The sequence below is a fragment of the Rhinatrema bivittatum genome, chromosome 14, assembly GCF_901001135.1.
Source record: "Rhinatrema bivittatum chromosome 14, aRhiBiv1.1, whole genome shotgun sequence".
NCBI lineage: Eukaryota > Metazoa > Chordata > Amphibia > Gymnophiona > Rhinatrematidae > Rhinatrema > Rhinatrema bivittatum.
Genome location: NC_042628.1, coordinates 35,677,558 through 35,694,867, shown reverse-complemented (window position 1 = coordinate 35,694,867; position 17,310 = coordinate 35,677,558). Strand labels below are relative to the sequence as shown.

General features: G+C 48.6%; 1 protein-coding gene across 2 annotated transcripts in view; it reads right to left on the bottom strand.

The window, feature by feature from the left end:
* RHBDL1 (rhomboid like 1) overlaps positions 1-11,736 on the bottom strand; it is a 49,243-nt gene extending 37,507 nt beyond the window's left edge. The window contains exons 1-2 of one of the 2 annotated variants that reach the window (XM_029576665.1): positions 11,279-11,736; positions 223-390 (exon numbers count right to left, since the gene is read on the bottom strand). In XM_029576665.1, the coding sequence (XP_029432525.1) occupies positions 223-390; positions 11,279-11,317 (207 nt within the window). In that variant the 5' untranslated portion in view covers positions 11,318-11,736. The remainder of the gene's footprint in view (positions 1-222; positions 391-11,278) is intronic. The other variant, XM_029576666.1, reaches the window with a different exon arrangement.
* Between the last annotated feature and the right edge of the window lie 5,574 nt (positions 11,737-17,310).

Genomic DNA, 17,310 nt, shown 5'->3' with positions numbered 1-17,310 from the left:
GCCTAACATCCCCTTGTACACTCGGCCCCCAAAACAGGCTCTGACTAGTAATGGGATCAAGAACTATTTATTACTGAAAAGACACACAGAGCTCCTCCCATTTCCAATCTGCAGCAAAATAACTGTGCACTAGAAATTTCCTCTTGAAATTCCTGATTTATATGTGGGCCACTAAATCAGCTCTGTATTCTTCCTCAAACTGGGGTGTGCAAAACTACTCACGTTACTGACCAGGTCAACAAGCTCCTGGTAACAAATTTGCCCTTCATCATTGCTTTGTGCCAGGGCAAACAGCATCTCCAGCTTGGCAGGGTCCAGGGGCAGCTCATGGCTGTGCACCAGGCTGGCAAAGGTTTCCACGCCAATGTAACCAGTGTTGTCCGGATCAAGCTGCAAAGGAAATCAGAAAAGATCATGTATGAGAATCCAGTTTGCAAAACTAACGCGCCCTACAGCAAACAAGCAGGCCGATGCTATACCGTGCGCTGGGTTTAACCTGCGATTGGATGCACGTTTTTTGGTCGCGCGTCCATATCCCCTGATGCAAAACAGGGGTTAGCACAGCCAGAGGCGCACATTTTTACTCTAGAAAATTATCGCCAGCTCTGGAGCTGGTGTTAAGTCTCGAGGAGCCCAAAACGTGTACAGAAAAGCAGAAAATATTGCTTTCCTGTACTTCCTCTGACTTAATATCCTGGCAATATTAAGTCGGAGGAACTATAAAATGAGAAATGTCCCAAAAAAAAAAAAAAAAATGTGCCGGTGGTCAGGTTAGGAAAATGGATGCTCTAAAATTGAGCGTCCATTTCCCTAAGTGGCTGACAGCCACCTCTCCTGGGCACCTGCTGCCGAGGAGGCGCTAGGGGCACGCGTTTTCCCCTAGCCCCTCCTTTTTACCGCAGCGGCCCATCTGCATTTAGCAATGGCGCCCCGGAGAGGTGCATTGGTGTGCATTAAGGGAGCAGGCGCTCAATCCTGACCGCCCCTTTAACGCGTGCCGATATTGCATCGGCCCAAAAGGTTGAACTCACTAATGCTGGCAAGCAATGCAACCTTCTGGCTCTCCTGTCCCAAATTTGTATTTTAATAACTATTCCACAGCAAAGTAATTTTTTTAATTAAATAATTTTCCCAAATGGTAGCACTGGTGATACACACTAATTTGCTGGATTCTCAAGATCATAAATGAGATCCTGCCAAAAGCATCGATTAGAACCACATCCTACCTACAAGACCCCTTGCCGTGGCTGCAGCTACAAATTCTGAACCATGTACTAGTGCTACACAGTAAAGCCCTGGCCTACGTCATCCTCTAGACAAGTGGTTCTCTGTCCCATCCTAGAAAACCAGCCAGGTTGTCAGGATAGCCGCACGGAATGTGCATGAACTAGGTTTGCATGCACTGCCTCCATAGTGTGCAAATGTGGATTCATTGTGGCTATCCTGCTACCAAACTGGCTGGTGGGGGGGGGGGGGGGGGGGGGGAGGGGAGGGGTGTCCCTCGGGAGCAGATTGAAAAACATTACTCTAATGCACATTTACCTAGCAGGAAAGAGATGATTTAGGGCAGCCTTACCAGGCTCTGCCTGCTATGGATCATGAAAATAAATCAGCACCTCATTTCTTCTGGCCAGTCTAAACCGTTCATTCTTAACCATTATCACAACTGTTTATTCACTCCAGTTGTACCGGCACTTTGTAAAGTCCGATTCCCAAACACTTTGTGGGTGTTTCAAATTTACTTTCAAGCCGATGCAATGCTCTGTGCATTAAGGAACTGTGTGCTGGATTTCAATGCACGGTTTTAACGCACAGATTACAATTTCTTAAACTCCCAATGCAAGCAAGCTAAATGTTACGCTAATAAATCGGGAGTTAAAAAGTGCGTAGACGGAGTTAAAACGTGTGTTGGCTGCGGTTAGCCACCACCACTTAGTCGGAGAAGTACAGACTTATCTGGCTAAGCAGTGACAGAGTGGGAAAGCCTTGTTTTTTGTGATATTTGTCTGCACAGCAGTGCTGGAAATTTAACGCTCTCTCTCAGCAGGAATTAAAATCTGGATTAGGCCAGTGCACCTCTCTGCATCGGGAAGTAATACTTAATGCCCTCATTTGCATGGGATTTCCATGCAAGGGCGCTAAGCAATACTCACATTTTGTGAGCACAGAACGCCTTGTTGCATCGGCAGTAGGGTTTACACTCACAGAATGTGTGTTTAAATGAGGGTTAAACTATGAATTTGGCTGAATGCACTTTTCTGCATTGGTCTCTCTGACAGTACAAAGTTTATTTTGTAGGAAAGATGGCAATCAAAACAGCAGCTCATCAGATATCTGTCAACATCTTGCATATCTGTCGCATGCCCATATAGGAAAACTCTGAAGAGGAAGCGTCTTCATCTTCCATAGATATTGGAAGGAGCAAACGTTTCAAAGAGAGAAAATGTGAAAACAGTATCTTTTTTTTGTCAGAATAATTTTTTATTGGCAAAACACAACCAACCAGCCAAGGAAAACCATAAGGTAGTAACAATCAACCCCTCACAAGGAGGGAAATACAGCAAAGAAGCAAGACAAACCGTAAGCACAGTAGCCGTCCAGGCCAGTAGATGCGCCCTGGCCTTTTCTTAAGTCTAAATATACCACCTCACCCCCTCCCCCTTCCACCCACCCACATACCCCCCACCCAACCCATTCACACTACATTCATACCGGGCCACCCTTCCCCCTTCCCAACCCCGTCCCCCCAGAGACCATATTAGCAATCCAATCATTTGTATACCCACTCTCCCGCAGGCCGACCTGGACTGAGGTCGGCAACAATGAAACACACTGAGTCCAACAAGCCCCATACAGTTTATCAGCCGTACGGTGGCCTTTCAAAAAATCCAAATGTTCCATCTGCAAAACCAAGGCCATGCGCTGAAACCACTCTGCTGAAGTGGGGGCCGTCACAGGTGTCGCCCATCCAGACAATATGGTGCGGCATGCCAGCATAGCCGCAATACGTCCAAAGCGGTCCTTGGATCGGCTGCCTACAGCAGTACAGGCTTGAGGACTGGAAAGAAGAAACCTCCCCGTTATGGGCGGCGGTGCTCCAGTGCACTGGGAAATCACGCCCATCACCGTGGCCCAGAAGGAGTGAAGAGTGGGACAAGAATACAGTCTATGTACCAAAGTGCCCTCCTCTTGGCCACATTTAATACAGAGAGGAGAGTCAGTGCTCCCCATCCTAAAGCGTCGCACATCATCACAGTAGATCCGCTGAAGGATGCGAAACTGCACCTCCCGCAGTCCAATATCAGGTAGCTGGCGATGCACCGCTTCAAAACATTTCGCCAAGTATTGCTCAGTAATGGGTTCTCCAAAAGTAGCAGTCCATTTGTCCGCCAACACAGCAAGACGCGGGTTTGAGCGCCACGATCTGCCAAGCTTAGCCCACTTCGCGATGGTGTTAGTTAGGTAGGCCGTGTCAAAGACCTTGTTAGCGTAGGAGCACTCCAGGCCCACCCTGTCTGACGTCCAGTGGAAAGAGGTTAAGTAGTGCCTGGTTTGCAGATACGCAAAAAACTGGTGAGTCTGTAATCGATAAGTGCGAGCCAATGTAGCAAAGTCCAGCAGTGTATGAGTATCGGTGTCATAAAAGTGAAAGGCAAACATCGCCCCCTTAGACGCCCACTCATGAAACAGAGCCCCACAGTCCCGTCCCGGCAAAAAGCCCACATTGCCAGTCAGGGGCACTAGGAGGGAAATCACCCCATCCAATCCCCGCTGCCCCCGTAACCATCGCCATGCCGCAATGCACGGAGACAGCAAAACCCTAGGGTATGTAAGCCCACGCCGCTCCCCAGCACTAGATTGGATAAGACTCAGGGGCGACCAAGGGGCTGCCATGCCGGAGATCAGCCCCCTCATGCAGAATTTATAGTCCCCCGTAAGCCACTCCCCTATGAAGCGCAGCTGGCAGGCCGCGTTGTACAAGCGGAAGTCAGGCAGGCCACATCCCCCCTGATCCCGAGAGTAAGTCATAGCCTGATAACTAAGACGGGCTTTCCGTCCCCGCCATATAAAGTGCTGGAGGGCCGCGTACAACCTTTTTAAGTCCCTATCCCGTATCCAACAAGGAACCATGGACAAGACATACAAAATCTTGGGAGCAATGATCATTTTAATAAGAGCGCAGCGACCAAAATGAGACAAGGGAAGCGAGGCCCAAGCCTCCAGCTGGGAGCGGATCCGCTCTAATAGGCTAGTGACATTCAATTCATATAAGTGCCGTAGGTCCCTTGGAATCCAAATACCTAAGTATTTCAGCTTAGCTGGCGCCCATCTAAGTGGAAAAGTGCCCACCCATGAAGATTGCAGCTGAGGATTCAAGGCCAGCGCCTCCGACTTCCCAAAGTTAATACATAGTCCCGCCACCTCCCGAAATTGGTCAAAAAGATTAATAATAACGGGAACGCTTGCTTGCGGGTTGCCAACAAAAAGCAAAATATCATCTGCAAAAAGAGCCGTACGAAGAGACTGTTGGCCCACCCGCAATCCCCGTATCTGTGGCTCCTCCCGCAACCGAATAGCCAGTGGTTCCAGCGCTAAAACAAAAAGTAAGGGAGAAAGGGGGCAACCCTGACGGACTCCACAATGTAAGTCAAACGGCGGGGTCACTGTCCCATTCAATAAAATACTAGCACTAGGGTTGCTATATAGAACCTCCGCCCACTTCACAAAAGCCCCCTCAAAGCCATACTGCCGCAACACCCAAAAAAGAAAATCCCAAGACAATGAATCGAAGGCCTTCTCTGCGTCAAGACTCAGAACAGCCGCGTCCGCACCAGCAGAATAACTAAGAGAGGCCATCAGGCGGCGCACATTCCGAACCCCATGTCTGCCCCGTACAAAACCAGTTTGATCGTCGTGAACGAGTTGGGGAAGAAGACCACTAAGTCTAGCAGCCAAAATAGCCACGAATAACTTAACATCCACATTTATCAGGGAGATAGGTCTGTAAGCCCCCACCTCCTCCGGGTCCTTTCCCGGCTTGGGAAGAACCACAATAACCGAGTGATTAAGCGCAGGAGAGAGGCCCCCCTCCTCCAACAATGTATTATAGAAAGCCCCAAGTGGGGAAAGCAAATGAAATTTCAAAATTTTATAGAACTCGGAGCCGAGTCCGTCCGACCCCGCAGCCTTGCCCAACTGGAGAGCATGAATGGCCCGATGCACCTCCTGATCAGTAATGGGAGTGTTAAGAGCTGCCAACTGAGCTGGAGTCACCCTCGGCCATTCAGTCGAATGGAATAAAGCCTCCCGAACCAGCGGATCGCTACGACGTTCCGCATACAGTTGGCGATAATATTCAAGAAACCTAGCCTCTATATCTCCAGGGGACGTTCGACGTTCGCCCCGACTATCTTTAATACTAACTATAACCTGCCTCTGATCCCGAGGGCGAACCAAGTGGGCCAAGAGTCGACCGGCCCTATTACCATATTTATAAAGTTGGTATTGAAAATATTTGAGTGATTTGGACGCCCGTTGGTGGAGCAAAGAATTCAGCGTAGCTCGCGCCTGGTCAACCTGTCCCCTACCTTCCGGGGTCATATCAACCACGTGTCTCTGTTGGGCACTTTTAAGGACCTGCGTAAGGCGGATTATTTCAGCATTCCGTTGACGATTCGTCTTAGCCACATACGCAATGATTTCCCCGCGCATCACCGCTTTCCCGGCCTCCCACAAGGTCGCCGCGGAAATATCTGGGGTAGAGTTATGCTTGACATACTCCTTCCAGCACCCTTGTAAGTACGCACGAAACTGCTCATCGTGGTACAAGTCCGGGCGCATACGCCACGAAAACGGGGACCGCTCTCCCGTACCACTCCGCAACAAGACTGACACCGGGGCATGATCTGAGACCGATCGAACGCCTATAGACGCCTCCTCCACCCTGGCAAACCACTTCTCAGACACCAGCAGATAGTCCAAACGAGAGTAGACCTGATGGGGATGAGAATAGAATGTAAAATCAAGTTCACCAGGGTGAAGAACCCTCCACACATCTAGCAGTTGAAGTTCATCACATAAAAAATGAACTCCCAAAGAACGGTCCCGGGCGGTGTCTGGCCTGGGCGGCTTTCGATCCAAAAGGTTGTCCGCTACTACGTTAAGGTCTCCCCCAACCACCAACACATAATCCAGAAACTCTGTGAGCAAGCCCGCCAGGGACGAAAAGAAATCCTGAGAAAAAACATTGGGCCCGTACACATTACAAAAAGCTATCTTTTGGTGACCTAGGACCCCAGCTGCAATCACATACCGACCCTCTGTATCATGACAAGTTCTAGTGAGGCGGAAGGGCAGGTTTTTATGAAAGAGGATAGCCACTCCCCTCTTGCGAGAGGTGTAAGAAGAATATATGCATTGACCCACCCACTCCCGCTTAAGTTTACGATGTTCCGCATCGTTCAAGTGTGTCTCCTGGAGAAAAACAACTTGGGAATGCATGCGACTAAACATAGTTAATAGTTTTTTCCGCTTAACTGGGGAGTGTATCCCATCTACATTCATGGTAGTTACTCTAACCTTCGCCATGGCGCACGGTGCCCCGCACAAATTGTATGGGAGCCCAACCAGTGGGCTCTAGAAGCGTACGCCACCTTCCCTCATGGCCCCCCAGCCTAGACCACAAGGGGATATGAAAAACAACAGGAGAGGTGTAGCACCACGGTCCCTGGACCCAACCCCCCCATCCCCCAACTATCCCAGCCCTCCCAGCCTTCCCCCCACACAATACCTCCCCCTGGCCCCACAAGCACACCCACACACACACCCCCACACATACCCAGAACCGCTCAAGGAGGTACAGAGGCATCTCACCCACCGATCGTTCCAGTAGAAACAGTATCTTTTTAAAGTAAAATAAAAGGGTGTTTCTCTCCTAATGACGGAAACTTGGTAACTCTTCACAATAAACCACATTACACCTTATTGTCCTCGAATAGTTCCCAAACCTATGCTCAAGGACCCCCACCCAGACTAGTTGGGTTTTCAAGATTCTCACAATGACTATGCATGAGGCATATTTGCATGTACTGCCTCCACTATATGCAAATATGTCTCATGCATATTCATTATGGATAGCCTGCAAAACCTGACCAGCTGGGGATTGATTTGGGAACCACCGGCATTAGGATCTCGTTAAGTCAAAGATGCTACCAAAATATATTGAGGATTACATGCAACAATAATCATGTAACTTCCAGCTGTGACCAGGAATAAGTCTCCTCATCGAGAATGTTACAAACCACCATTAACATTAATAAGTAGTACAACCAGAAATGTAAAGACCTTTTGGGGGATGTGTGTGCTCAGAATTGCTCAACAAATATTTGTATTCAGTGTTCACTGTGGAATTGCTTGGAATAAGACCACAGAATGGTAACGAGACAGCACAGCAACCGGCCAAACTCACCTCCAGGCACGTGCGCCTGGCTCCACAGTAAATACGCCCCGTGGTGAAAAGACTTGGCCGACGCCTCCTGATGATGTCACAAGGTGGGGGGTAAGGCGCCTTCTGATGATGTCACAAGGTATTCCACTGCACTCTCACAGACGCCTTCGCAATGGGTCGCTTACCTCGTCCAGCCTTCCAGCCTTGCCTCGTTCAGTCTTGCCCTTGCCTGCTCTTACTTGGTCTCTGTTGTCTTGTCCTTGGAGTCTTCTTCTGCCTTGCCTTATCTGCCCATCCTGTGCTGTCTTGTTCCACTGTATCTTCTCTGTTGTGGCCTGATTCTCCGGGTCTGAGCTCAGCTTCAGACTTTGACCAATACCTTGCTTGCCACCTGGACCTTACCTCGCCTCGAATCCTGACTTCACCCTGTCTGCTGCCTGCCCAAATCCCTGGTCCGCCTCTGGACTCTTTTTTTTTTTTTTTTTTAGATCACCTAAGTCCTGCCGGTCCCTGGAATCCAAGGGCTGAACCTGCAGGGGACGGGGCTGGTTTAGGCGAAGCTCCAGCCTGTCCCAGACCAGCGCGTGTTCGCCAGCTGGCAGCGTGGGCACCACAGCACAAGGGCTCACAATCCTTGCATGGAAAACTACCTCAAAGAGGAATGGAAGTCAGGTAGATCTCAAACAGCTCTCAGAAGACTGTGTTCATGAGGAGGTAGCAAAACTAAAAACAGATAAAGCCACGGGACCAGATGGGATATAGCCAAAGGTATTAAGGGAACTAGGCAAGTTCTGGCTCCTCCACCGCCTGACCAAGAGAGTCAGGAGTGGTTTCTAAGGATTATAGACAGATAGATGTGGTTCCTCTTCACAAAAGTGAATGTAAGGATGAAGCTGGGAAGCACAGGCCGGTTAGTTTGACCTTGGTGGTAAGTAAATTAATGGATTTCAGCAAGGCCTTTGACATGGTGCCATATACATGACTTATAAACAAACTGAGCATCCTAGGTATGGGCCGTAAAGTTACTGGGTTAGAAACTGATTTAGTGGAAGGTGACAAACGGGTAATGCTAAACGGAGCTCACTCTTGAGGAAAGGGGAGTTACCAGCGTTGTGCTGCCGAGATCGGTCCTCTGTCCTGTTTTGTTCAACAGTTTAGGAGATGAATGTTTTCTGTGCACATAACAAGAGGGGGATCTGGGGTCATCATGTCTGATGATTTTAAAATGGCCAAACAGGTAGAAACGGTGAGAGCAAAAGCCAGGGGGTGCTTGGGTGCATAGGACAGTGATTCCCAAACCTGTCCTAAGGGACTCCCAAGCCAGTCAGGTTTCCAGGATATCCGCAATGAATATGCATGAGATAAATCTGCATTCAATGGAGGCAGTGCTTGCAAATCTCTCTCAATCATATTCATTGCGGATATCCTGAAAACCTGACTGGCTGGGGGGTCCCTCAGTAAGCTTTAGGAACCGCTGGCATAGGGAAAGGAATAGCCTGCAGAACAAAAGGAGCTGATATTGCCTCTGTATAAGTTTCTAGTGAGACATCATTTAAAATAGGGTGTACAATTCACCTTCAAAAAGATATAAACCAGATGGCATTGGTCCAGAGGGCAGCTTCTAAAACGATCAGTGGTCCTCATCATAAAGTATGTAGGGACAGACTTAAAAACCTAAATGTACAGTCTGGAGGAAAAGAGAGAAAGAGGAGATATGACAGAGGCATTTAAATATCTCCAAGGAATAAGTGTACAGGAAGCAGGGCCTCTGGAAAAAGGGGGTCATGAAATGAGGGTGAATGTGCATAGACTGAGGAGTAATCTGCAGAAATATTTCTTTACAGAAACGGATGCAGACAGACAGACAGCCTCCCAGTGGAGGTGGTGGAGACAAGGGCAGCATCAAGAGAGCAATGGGACAAGCACAGAAAAATCTCCGAGGGAGAGGAAGGGACTGCAAACCTGAACAAGAGGTGTGGATGGACAGCCTTCATGTCTAATAAAAGCATTAACCCCCTCTTTTGTCCTTTGGGTCTCAAAAGTGATGACTTTCCTGGATCTCACCCAAAAGGGTCTCATAATCCGATGCACCAACAGACATCTACATATACTCCTTAGTGTTTGGGTACTTGCCAGGTACTTGTAGCCTGGATTGGCCACTGTTAGAAACAGGATGCTGGGCTCGATGGACCCTTGGGCTGACCCAGCATGGCAATTTCTTCTTTCTTTCCTATAAAGTTGTTTATGTTCAAAGTCTCCAGCAGGACTGGCATGAGCAGGCTGTGTGTTTAAATTCGATCAACTTGGTTTTTGTAATGCAGAATGCTACTGAAAACATAATTACTCTCAAAATAACAAACGGCATTGGCCTGCATGTTCATGAGATAGATTCTGATCCTAGTGTACATATTCCCTGTAAGAAACCAATAACCCCAGGGACAGGGAAGACACAAAGACAGCATTCATTTCTGATTACATAAAGAGTTAATATGAGGGAGATTAGCCTTCAGTCCCAAAGTGCCTGACACTGCAACAATGGTGTCAAAGAGCAGGAAGGGTTAATAACAAGGAGAATAGATCTCTGTCACCGATAGCCTGATGCTCTAACATATCCCCTACCCATCCCCAAAAGACCTCCTCTAATATACTTTACATCCTCTTATGGAATCCAGAGAGAGCCCTACATCAGTCAGATCCTCAGAATTCATGCAGAGACCCCTAATAACTATCTCATCTCCAAACTTCAACCAGAGATTCTAGTATCAGTCTCTTGGATGAATTCCAAGTGTGTGAATATCATTCACATGTCCAGACTACGACCAGAGAGACACTAACATCATTCACATCCCTAGTCCTCATGCAGAGCGACCCCAATATCATTCACACCCCTACCCAAGGAGATACTGATGATTTCACATGCCCAGGCTGCACCCAGAGAGATCACGATAACATTCACATCCCCAAATTATATCCAGAAAGACCCAAAGATATTCACGCCCCCCAGGCTGAACCCAGAGACACCCCACTATCAATCACACACACAGACTTCATCTGGAGTTTCCAGGGCAATGTTATTATGTTGAACTGCAATTAAATCAACATAGCAAAATACTTTAATTAATATCCTTCTCTATTCTAATTCTTATTCCATAACTGATCAGCTATTAGTGTTTACAGTTTTTTGAAAGCTCCTTTTAATCAGCCATTTCCATTAAGTAAATCAGAGGTGCTGCTGTGCCGCTTGTCATTAGAAACCCCTGCAGGCATCACTCCCGTTCACCTAAAGCAGAAGCATACAGCACAAACAGGCAAAAGGGTATTAAAATATATTAAGCAAAACAGAAAGATGACTTGGGGGCACTCAGAAGCGATCCAAGTAACAGAAAAAGTTCTGATTTCGGGGTGATGCTATAATTACTGCTTTACCTGCAGCAGTGTCATGGTTTCATTGGGAAACCTCTCGTTTGCTCAGCCAGCTCGCCTGATAGTAACCGTACAGTCCCCCTCCCTCTCCGGCTCTATACTGCAGGGACCAGACCAAGAGCAGCTGGGGACCCGAGGATCTGCGCCTCTCCCACTCCAGGCCACGCACTGCCCAGCTGCTGCCCACCAGGCACGTGAAATCCCCTTCCAATTCCTCTTAAAAGAGCCTGTGGGGGCCCACGCAGATGGATGCCTGCCACCCATGCTTTGCACCACGTCAGGTCCCCCCTCTGCCCTGGCCTCCCCGGTCCCCTGGAAGTTGCCTGCCTTGCTGCAGGCAGGCAGCGGCCGGGCTCCCCGCAACGAGGAGCGGCGCTCGGCTGCCGTGGAAACCGTGCACGGACTCACCTGCTCCTGGATGAGCTGTAGCAGGGAGCTTCTCTCCATATACCTGCCTGGGAGGGCTGACTGCGGGCAGGGGGGGGAGGACAGCAGGTTGGAGGGGGCGGGGGAGAGCGCGCCGGAGATCCGCTTCTACCTCTCAAGATTTAAAAAAAAAAAAAAAAACCCCGAACCAGGAGTGAATGAAAGCGAGTGAGCAGGAGAGAGGAGGAGGAGGAGGAGAGCCGGGGTGCACACACACACATGCAGGCGAACGCACGCATGCACACACACACACACACATAGCAGCACGCGCACATATCCCCGCGCGCACACACACACATGGATCGCAGCTCCCCCCACCCCCTTCCCTTACTCCAGTGGCACTGGAGAGAATTGTCAGGGAAGTAGCAGCCGCTCTTCAGGCATCTCCAGCCCGAGCAGCCGCGGATGCAGAGGCGAATGCCAATGAGCCGGAGTGGGGACGTGAGAGCGAGGCAGCCAATCGGGGGCGCCGCAGGCAGGGGCGGGCAGCCCAGCGCTTTGCATGGGGTTGGAAGGGAGCAGCAGCAGCGGCAGTGCGGCGGCCTGGCTGGGAGAGACGGCTCTCTCTCTCTCTCTCTGGATAGTAGTAATAGAAGAAGGGAGGGCCGCACTATGCCTTTGTTACTCCTAGCGTTCGGGGGAGAGGGAGGGATCCCTGCCATAAGGCTCGTCTTGTACCAAGTTCAGGGGCGCAAGATGGTGGGGCGAAGGGTAATCTGATTTCTCTTTAATGCCGGTCCCTATGCAGTCCCAGGTGTGGCATCCCTGGCAAATGAAAAGGCATCCGAAAAACTACACCCCCCCCCCCCCCCGGGTCCTCTTCCATCCAGTCTCAAGCGGGAAGGAAGGGTATCTTACCATCTGCCATTGCCCCAGAGGGTGGGCAGTGTCAGGGGAGCAGCTGCGTTTACATGGGATGAAGCTGCAAAAGTTTCACTCCTCATCCCCGTTGTGAGCCATCAGGTTACAGGCTGTCAGAATTCCTACAACAGGAGAGCAGTTAGCCTGGAACTAATCATTTGATCAAAAGTTACTTGATCAGGTGGCCAATGGACCTGTAACTGCACCACTACCCTATACCATATACTGTTTTCTATAATATTGTATCAGATGTACATTTTATCAGACATGTTATAGACCCCCTGATAACCCTGTACCCCCACTCTAAGCACCCTCTCTCCACAAGTTCCCCACCCACTTGACCTTTCGGTCCATCTCCACGTCCCCTCATCTCTCCTGCAGCCATTCACTCCTCTCTTGTGGTGCTATGCCTTAAAAGGAGGTAGGTGGCACCTGGAGGTTTTGGCTACCCCTCAAATTTTGGTGGCCCAATGAAAGAACCAGTCCTGTATAGCTCTGGCCAGCTGACTTGCATATGGTGCAACAGTTCCTCATCTTTGATTTAAAAAAAAAAAACAACAACATGGACATGCTCTAGTTGGCTCAAACGGCAGCACTATGGGCTGAGGAATCTGAGTTCAGATGCTCCGTTTTTTGAGGCCAGTCAGACCTGGGTGTGCCACAGAGGTGATGAATTCAGACCCAGGAAGAGAGAAAGAACTGCATTACCGTGGTGAGCCTCACTGGCTGAAACGTGGCACTGAAGGGCGGGCATGCCTCAGAGGAAGCATCCCTCCAGTCCTCTGGGAGGCAAGGGGGGCCAGGGATGCCAACTGGGAAGGGATCATAAAGGTGGGGAAGGGTGCTGTTTTGCTTTGTCCTGCAAAAATGTCACCCAGACTAGGTTGCTTTAGTAGGGCTTTTTGGCATGCAATATCTTTTTTTTGTTTTCTTAACCACCATACAGTTTTCAAAAATATCTCTCAAAATAAACTGTGAAAGCGGGTCACCATAGCTTGGCAGTGAGGGCACACAGCCATGAAAGTTGGAGTCCCAGGTAGCAGTCCCACCTCTGTGGTTTGCTGTGTGACCTAGAGCATGTTCCTTTCATGGGCTCTGCTTTAGATGCAGGGCAGCGACCACGTACGAGATGTGTATTATTTTTTTTGGGGGGGATAGAGGTTCCTCCGGGTCTGAGCTACAACCTACAGAGAAAATGGGCACTGGGGCCAGCCCTTTAGTTATAGCTCCCAGCCTGACTTTTCCCTCCCTCCTCTGCTGACTTCTGCGGTGTGGTGGCCCCTTAAAATTAGAGGCAGCAGATGGCTGCCAAGCATAGAGGACGCACTCACCCAATCCAGGTTTCAAATCATCCTGATGCAAACGGGGACGCGTGGCCCTGGCTTTTCTTAGGGAACTACAGGTTCCTCGGTGCAATGGGGCAAAAGCCGGGCGAGCCCAGCCTGTCCCTCACGACCCTGAATCAGTTTTATGGTGACCATCCATAAAAGTGCAAGGCCCCGTTTGCATCGACTAGGAGAGCTCAGACAGACCCTGCAACATGTGACGGGTTCCCATTTACATTTCTTGCTGGATAAAGGGAGAGGGGTTTGTTGCGCATTGATCTGCTGCTTTGTCTCTCATTTCGGCATTTAAAATCATCCGTGAGAGGACTGTGGACCTGCTGGCTGATATCGTGCCCTCCAGCCGTAATACTCTTTTCTGTTCTCCTTAACGCCACGTGGCTGTAATTTATCTGTTTGCAGGAGATAGCTGCAGAGACGCAGATTATTAAAATATGGAATCCTCAGAGCCAGCAACGGTGAATATTCATGAGCACCTCATGAATATTAACACTTTCCAGGCAGTGAGCAAGGAAAGTCAGGATGAAGTTCCCCACAGCTGTTCCTATACTTCTCAACTCTGTGGAGAGAGTTGGCCCTACCTGCCACCCTCCCAAACTGTTCGACCAGTGGACTCCAACCTGGTGCTGATTTTGCCTCTTTTGCTGCCCTTACATCAGAGAAGAAACCTGCCATAGGGCACCTCTACTAGCTCCTGGAGTGAGAATTGTGCTTTATCTCCAAATTCATCCCCTCCTAAGATTCAGCTCACGCCTGTCTTCATCAAGAGAGCTCAGATCTGCCCTGGAGAAGATGCTCTCAGTCCGTATGATGATTAGAGCGCCATGATCTTCCATGATCTTCATCCTCATGCGCAGCTCTTTTCATTGGTCACGACCTTACCCTAGACAAAACCAACCAGGTCTGAAATGAGTGGGAGCAGCAGTCGCCAAGGATTCTTCCATGGTGTGGGTCTGTTCCACCAACATCCTCTGACCCTGTCTTGGAGGGACCATGCCCCACCTCCCTGAAATCAAGTCTGGATTTAGGATCAGGCCACATAGGTGCCTGCCGAGGGTGCAAAATGTTGCAGATGCCAAATATCCAGGCCAAAGAGGATCCAGCTTCTGCTCGCTTTGGGGGTCATGTGCCAGCTGAGCTTGAAAGGGGCGCCGTGGTGGCAGTCTGCGTCAAGCTCTTAAATCTGGCCCTACCCGAAGAAAGTGATGAAATGATCTTTCTGATCCATTCAACTCTGAGCTTCCCGACATGCTGTGGACTCAAATCTTGAAGCCTCTTCCTCTCTTTCAGGCCATAAATCAAATACGCCTGTTTATGTGAGAGCATGTGCGTGGCTGGGGCTGAGTCTATAGGCAGCGCGCCAACCTTCTCAGGCAGAAAGCAGGAGAGGCAGATTGCAGTCCATCCAAGCAGCCACATGCAGCGCTCACAATGAGCAACAGCTCCAACCCTGCCCTCACTTATAAGAAAAGAGGTAGAAAAGCCAAAATGAAACAAGCAAAAAAAAAAAAATGGATAGGAAGGCAGGGTGAAAGAAACACAATTTTGAATTTAAAAGAGGGGTAGACCACAAGAGGGGAAAAAAAGGACAAAACATTTCTTTGATGGTCTTTCACTGCCCACCTCCGTTTTTCAGAGTCTAAATAAATACACCTGTCCCTCTCTATTGGAATGCATGCTGTATCTGTGCTGCCTTGTTTTTCTCTGCACAGATCTTCCTGTTCAGGTGCCTGCTTCAGAATCTGTCCCCAAGTTATCACCAGACGTGACACAAGCACTGTTCCTCCTGGGTGAGAGGCCATGCCTTGCACCTAATCCTCCCAGGCTCCGCAGGCAGGGAGTCGTAGCCCTGGGGATTATCCTTCGTATTATGGCCCAAACCACAGCTCGTCCTAGTTCTTTGCATTCTTTTGCCAAATGTTATTAGGCTCAGCATCTGGCTCCAGGCCAGAAGGTCTCAGAGAAGAGCTGATCCAGGACACTCTGAACTTCTTAAAAAAAAAAAAAAAGTTATTACTTAAACTAGGGCAGCAGGAAAACTATAGCAAAAAAAAAAAAAAAAATCCCAGCCTCTCCAAAATCATTGTAAACTATGATAATTTTTTAATCAAAACACATACATAGATAGCAAGCACTAGATGCTTTGCAGTGCTGAATGAATGCTTTTGTAGTGTCTAGCGTGTGTTTCCTCTATAAGAAACAGGGGAGTTAATCCTGGATTTTCAGGCCCTTCTGAACGTATTCTGGAAGTTTTTCAGTGTGAAAAGAAGGAAGCTCTCTTTAGCACAATGCAGATATTAGGAAGGGCATTATTTATTTTAATTATATTCCACTTTTCAGGCACATAAAAAATGGATTGTCAAAAATAAGCATTCAGGAGAATGTATCAAACATTAAAATAATGACAGTGACACACTTCCAAATAGGCTGATAAAGGACCTTTATATCACCCATACGGGCCACTTATTTATGCAAGAAATGCCCGGGCCATGCTTAATCATCAGTCCTAGATGAGTTTCATTTTTTTGTGCAAGTAAAGTATAAATTATAGACTATGAAATGAAATCGTCAGAGAAGTACTCTGTTTCAAAGCAGCGGCAAGCGGTGAGCTCTTCACCCCACATCAGCGTCAGGTTTTGAGTAGAAAACCATTTGATAGAAATGGGTGCAGTTTTGTTTTGTTTTTTTTAATTTCCTGTAAAATGTTTAATTAAATGTAAGGAACCCTTGGTTTTCTTACTAGAAGGGGTGAACCAATCATTCTGGGGAGGCCCAGAGAGATTAGTGAGTAGAGGTTGGGGTCTGGGCTTCCCCATGCGGAAGAAGTGGAGGATGTGTGCTTGAGCCTTTATAAACCTCTGCCACCATCTTAGGGCGTGGATTCGGAGTTCAGTTTTTCCTGTGTCATCCCCGGTGTGGGACAGCCCTGTCTGTGCAGTCCAACTTTTGTTGTTGTTTGGTTTTTTTTTTGGAAAATAACTCTGAGGGTCTTCTTCACAGAGACCTGGGTGATGGAAGTAAAAACGCTGCCTTAACCTATTTTTGGTCCATAGGTTTGGAGACTTTTTTGCTTCTGGAGAAGGAAGCTTTTTTTTTCCACCCTTCCTTTCTCTCGTTTGGTTCCCTTTTTTTTTCATGAAGAGTATTTGTTTGTGTTGACCAAAACCCTAGGGCCCAGGGACTCGGATTTGTGTTTATTTTGAGAACAGAACCAGGGAAGGCGAGGTTCATATCTATTGCCAGAGAGAAGGCGTCATTAAGGTATTCTTCAAGAGAATATTCAGTACTGAGTCAGGTGCGCTACACTTGGGCGGGGAGTGCTACCTCGGTACTGCCAGAAGGAGATCTGGAAGAACAGAGACTTCAGAAGAGAAATGAAAATTGTTGTTGTATGGACGGCGTGCCTCTGTTGGCTGCTGCTTTAGGTTTCCAGAAAACCTCTAGATATCCTTTAGTGAAACCCTCTCCTTGCATGAGATAGTGTTCTCTTCCTTCTCTTCTGAAATCAAGAATTGATCTATTTGAGGAGGAGCCCTCCTACTCTCAACTCCTCCCCAAATGCGCTCTCCTAGGCTACTCCTCTCGGCTCCAGAGGTCTCTGTCCCTCCATAGACTATTCCATTCCATGCTCACCCGGGGGGGGGGCTTTTGGCATGGAAGATACCATTGACATTCCCATAACATTATTGGGGGGGAGGGGGGAAGGGAGCAAGTCCCTATAAACATTACTCAGTATATGACTTGTTCAGCTTGGAGAAGGAAATCCATAGTTTCAGAATGCTTCCATTAATCAATGTTTTTTCAGTTTAC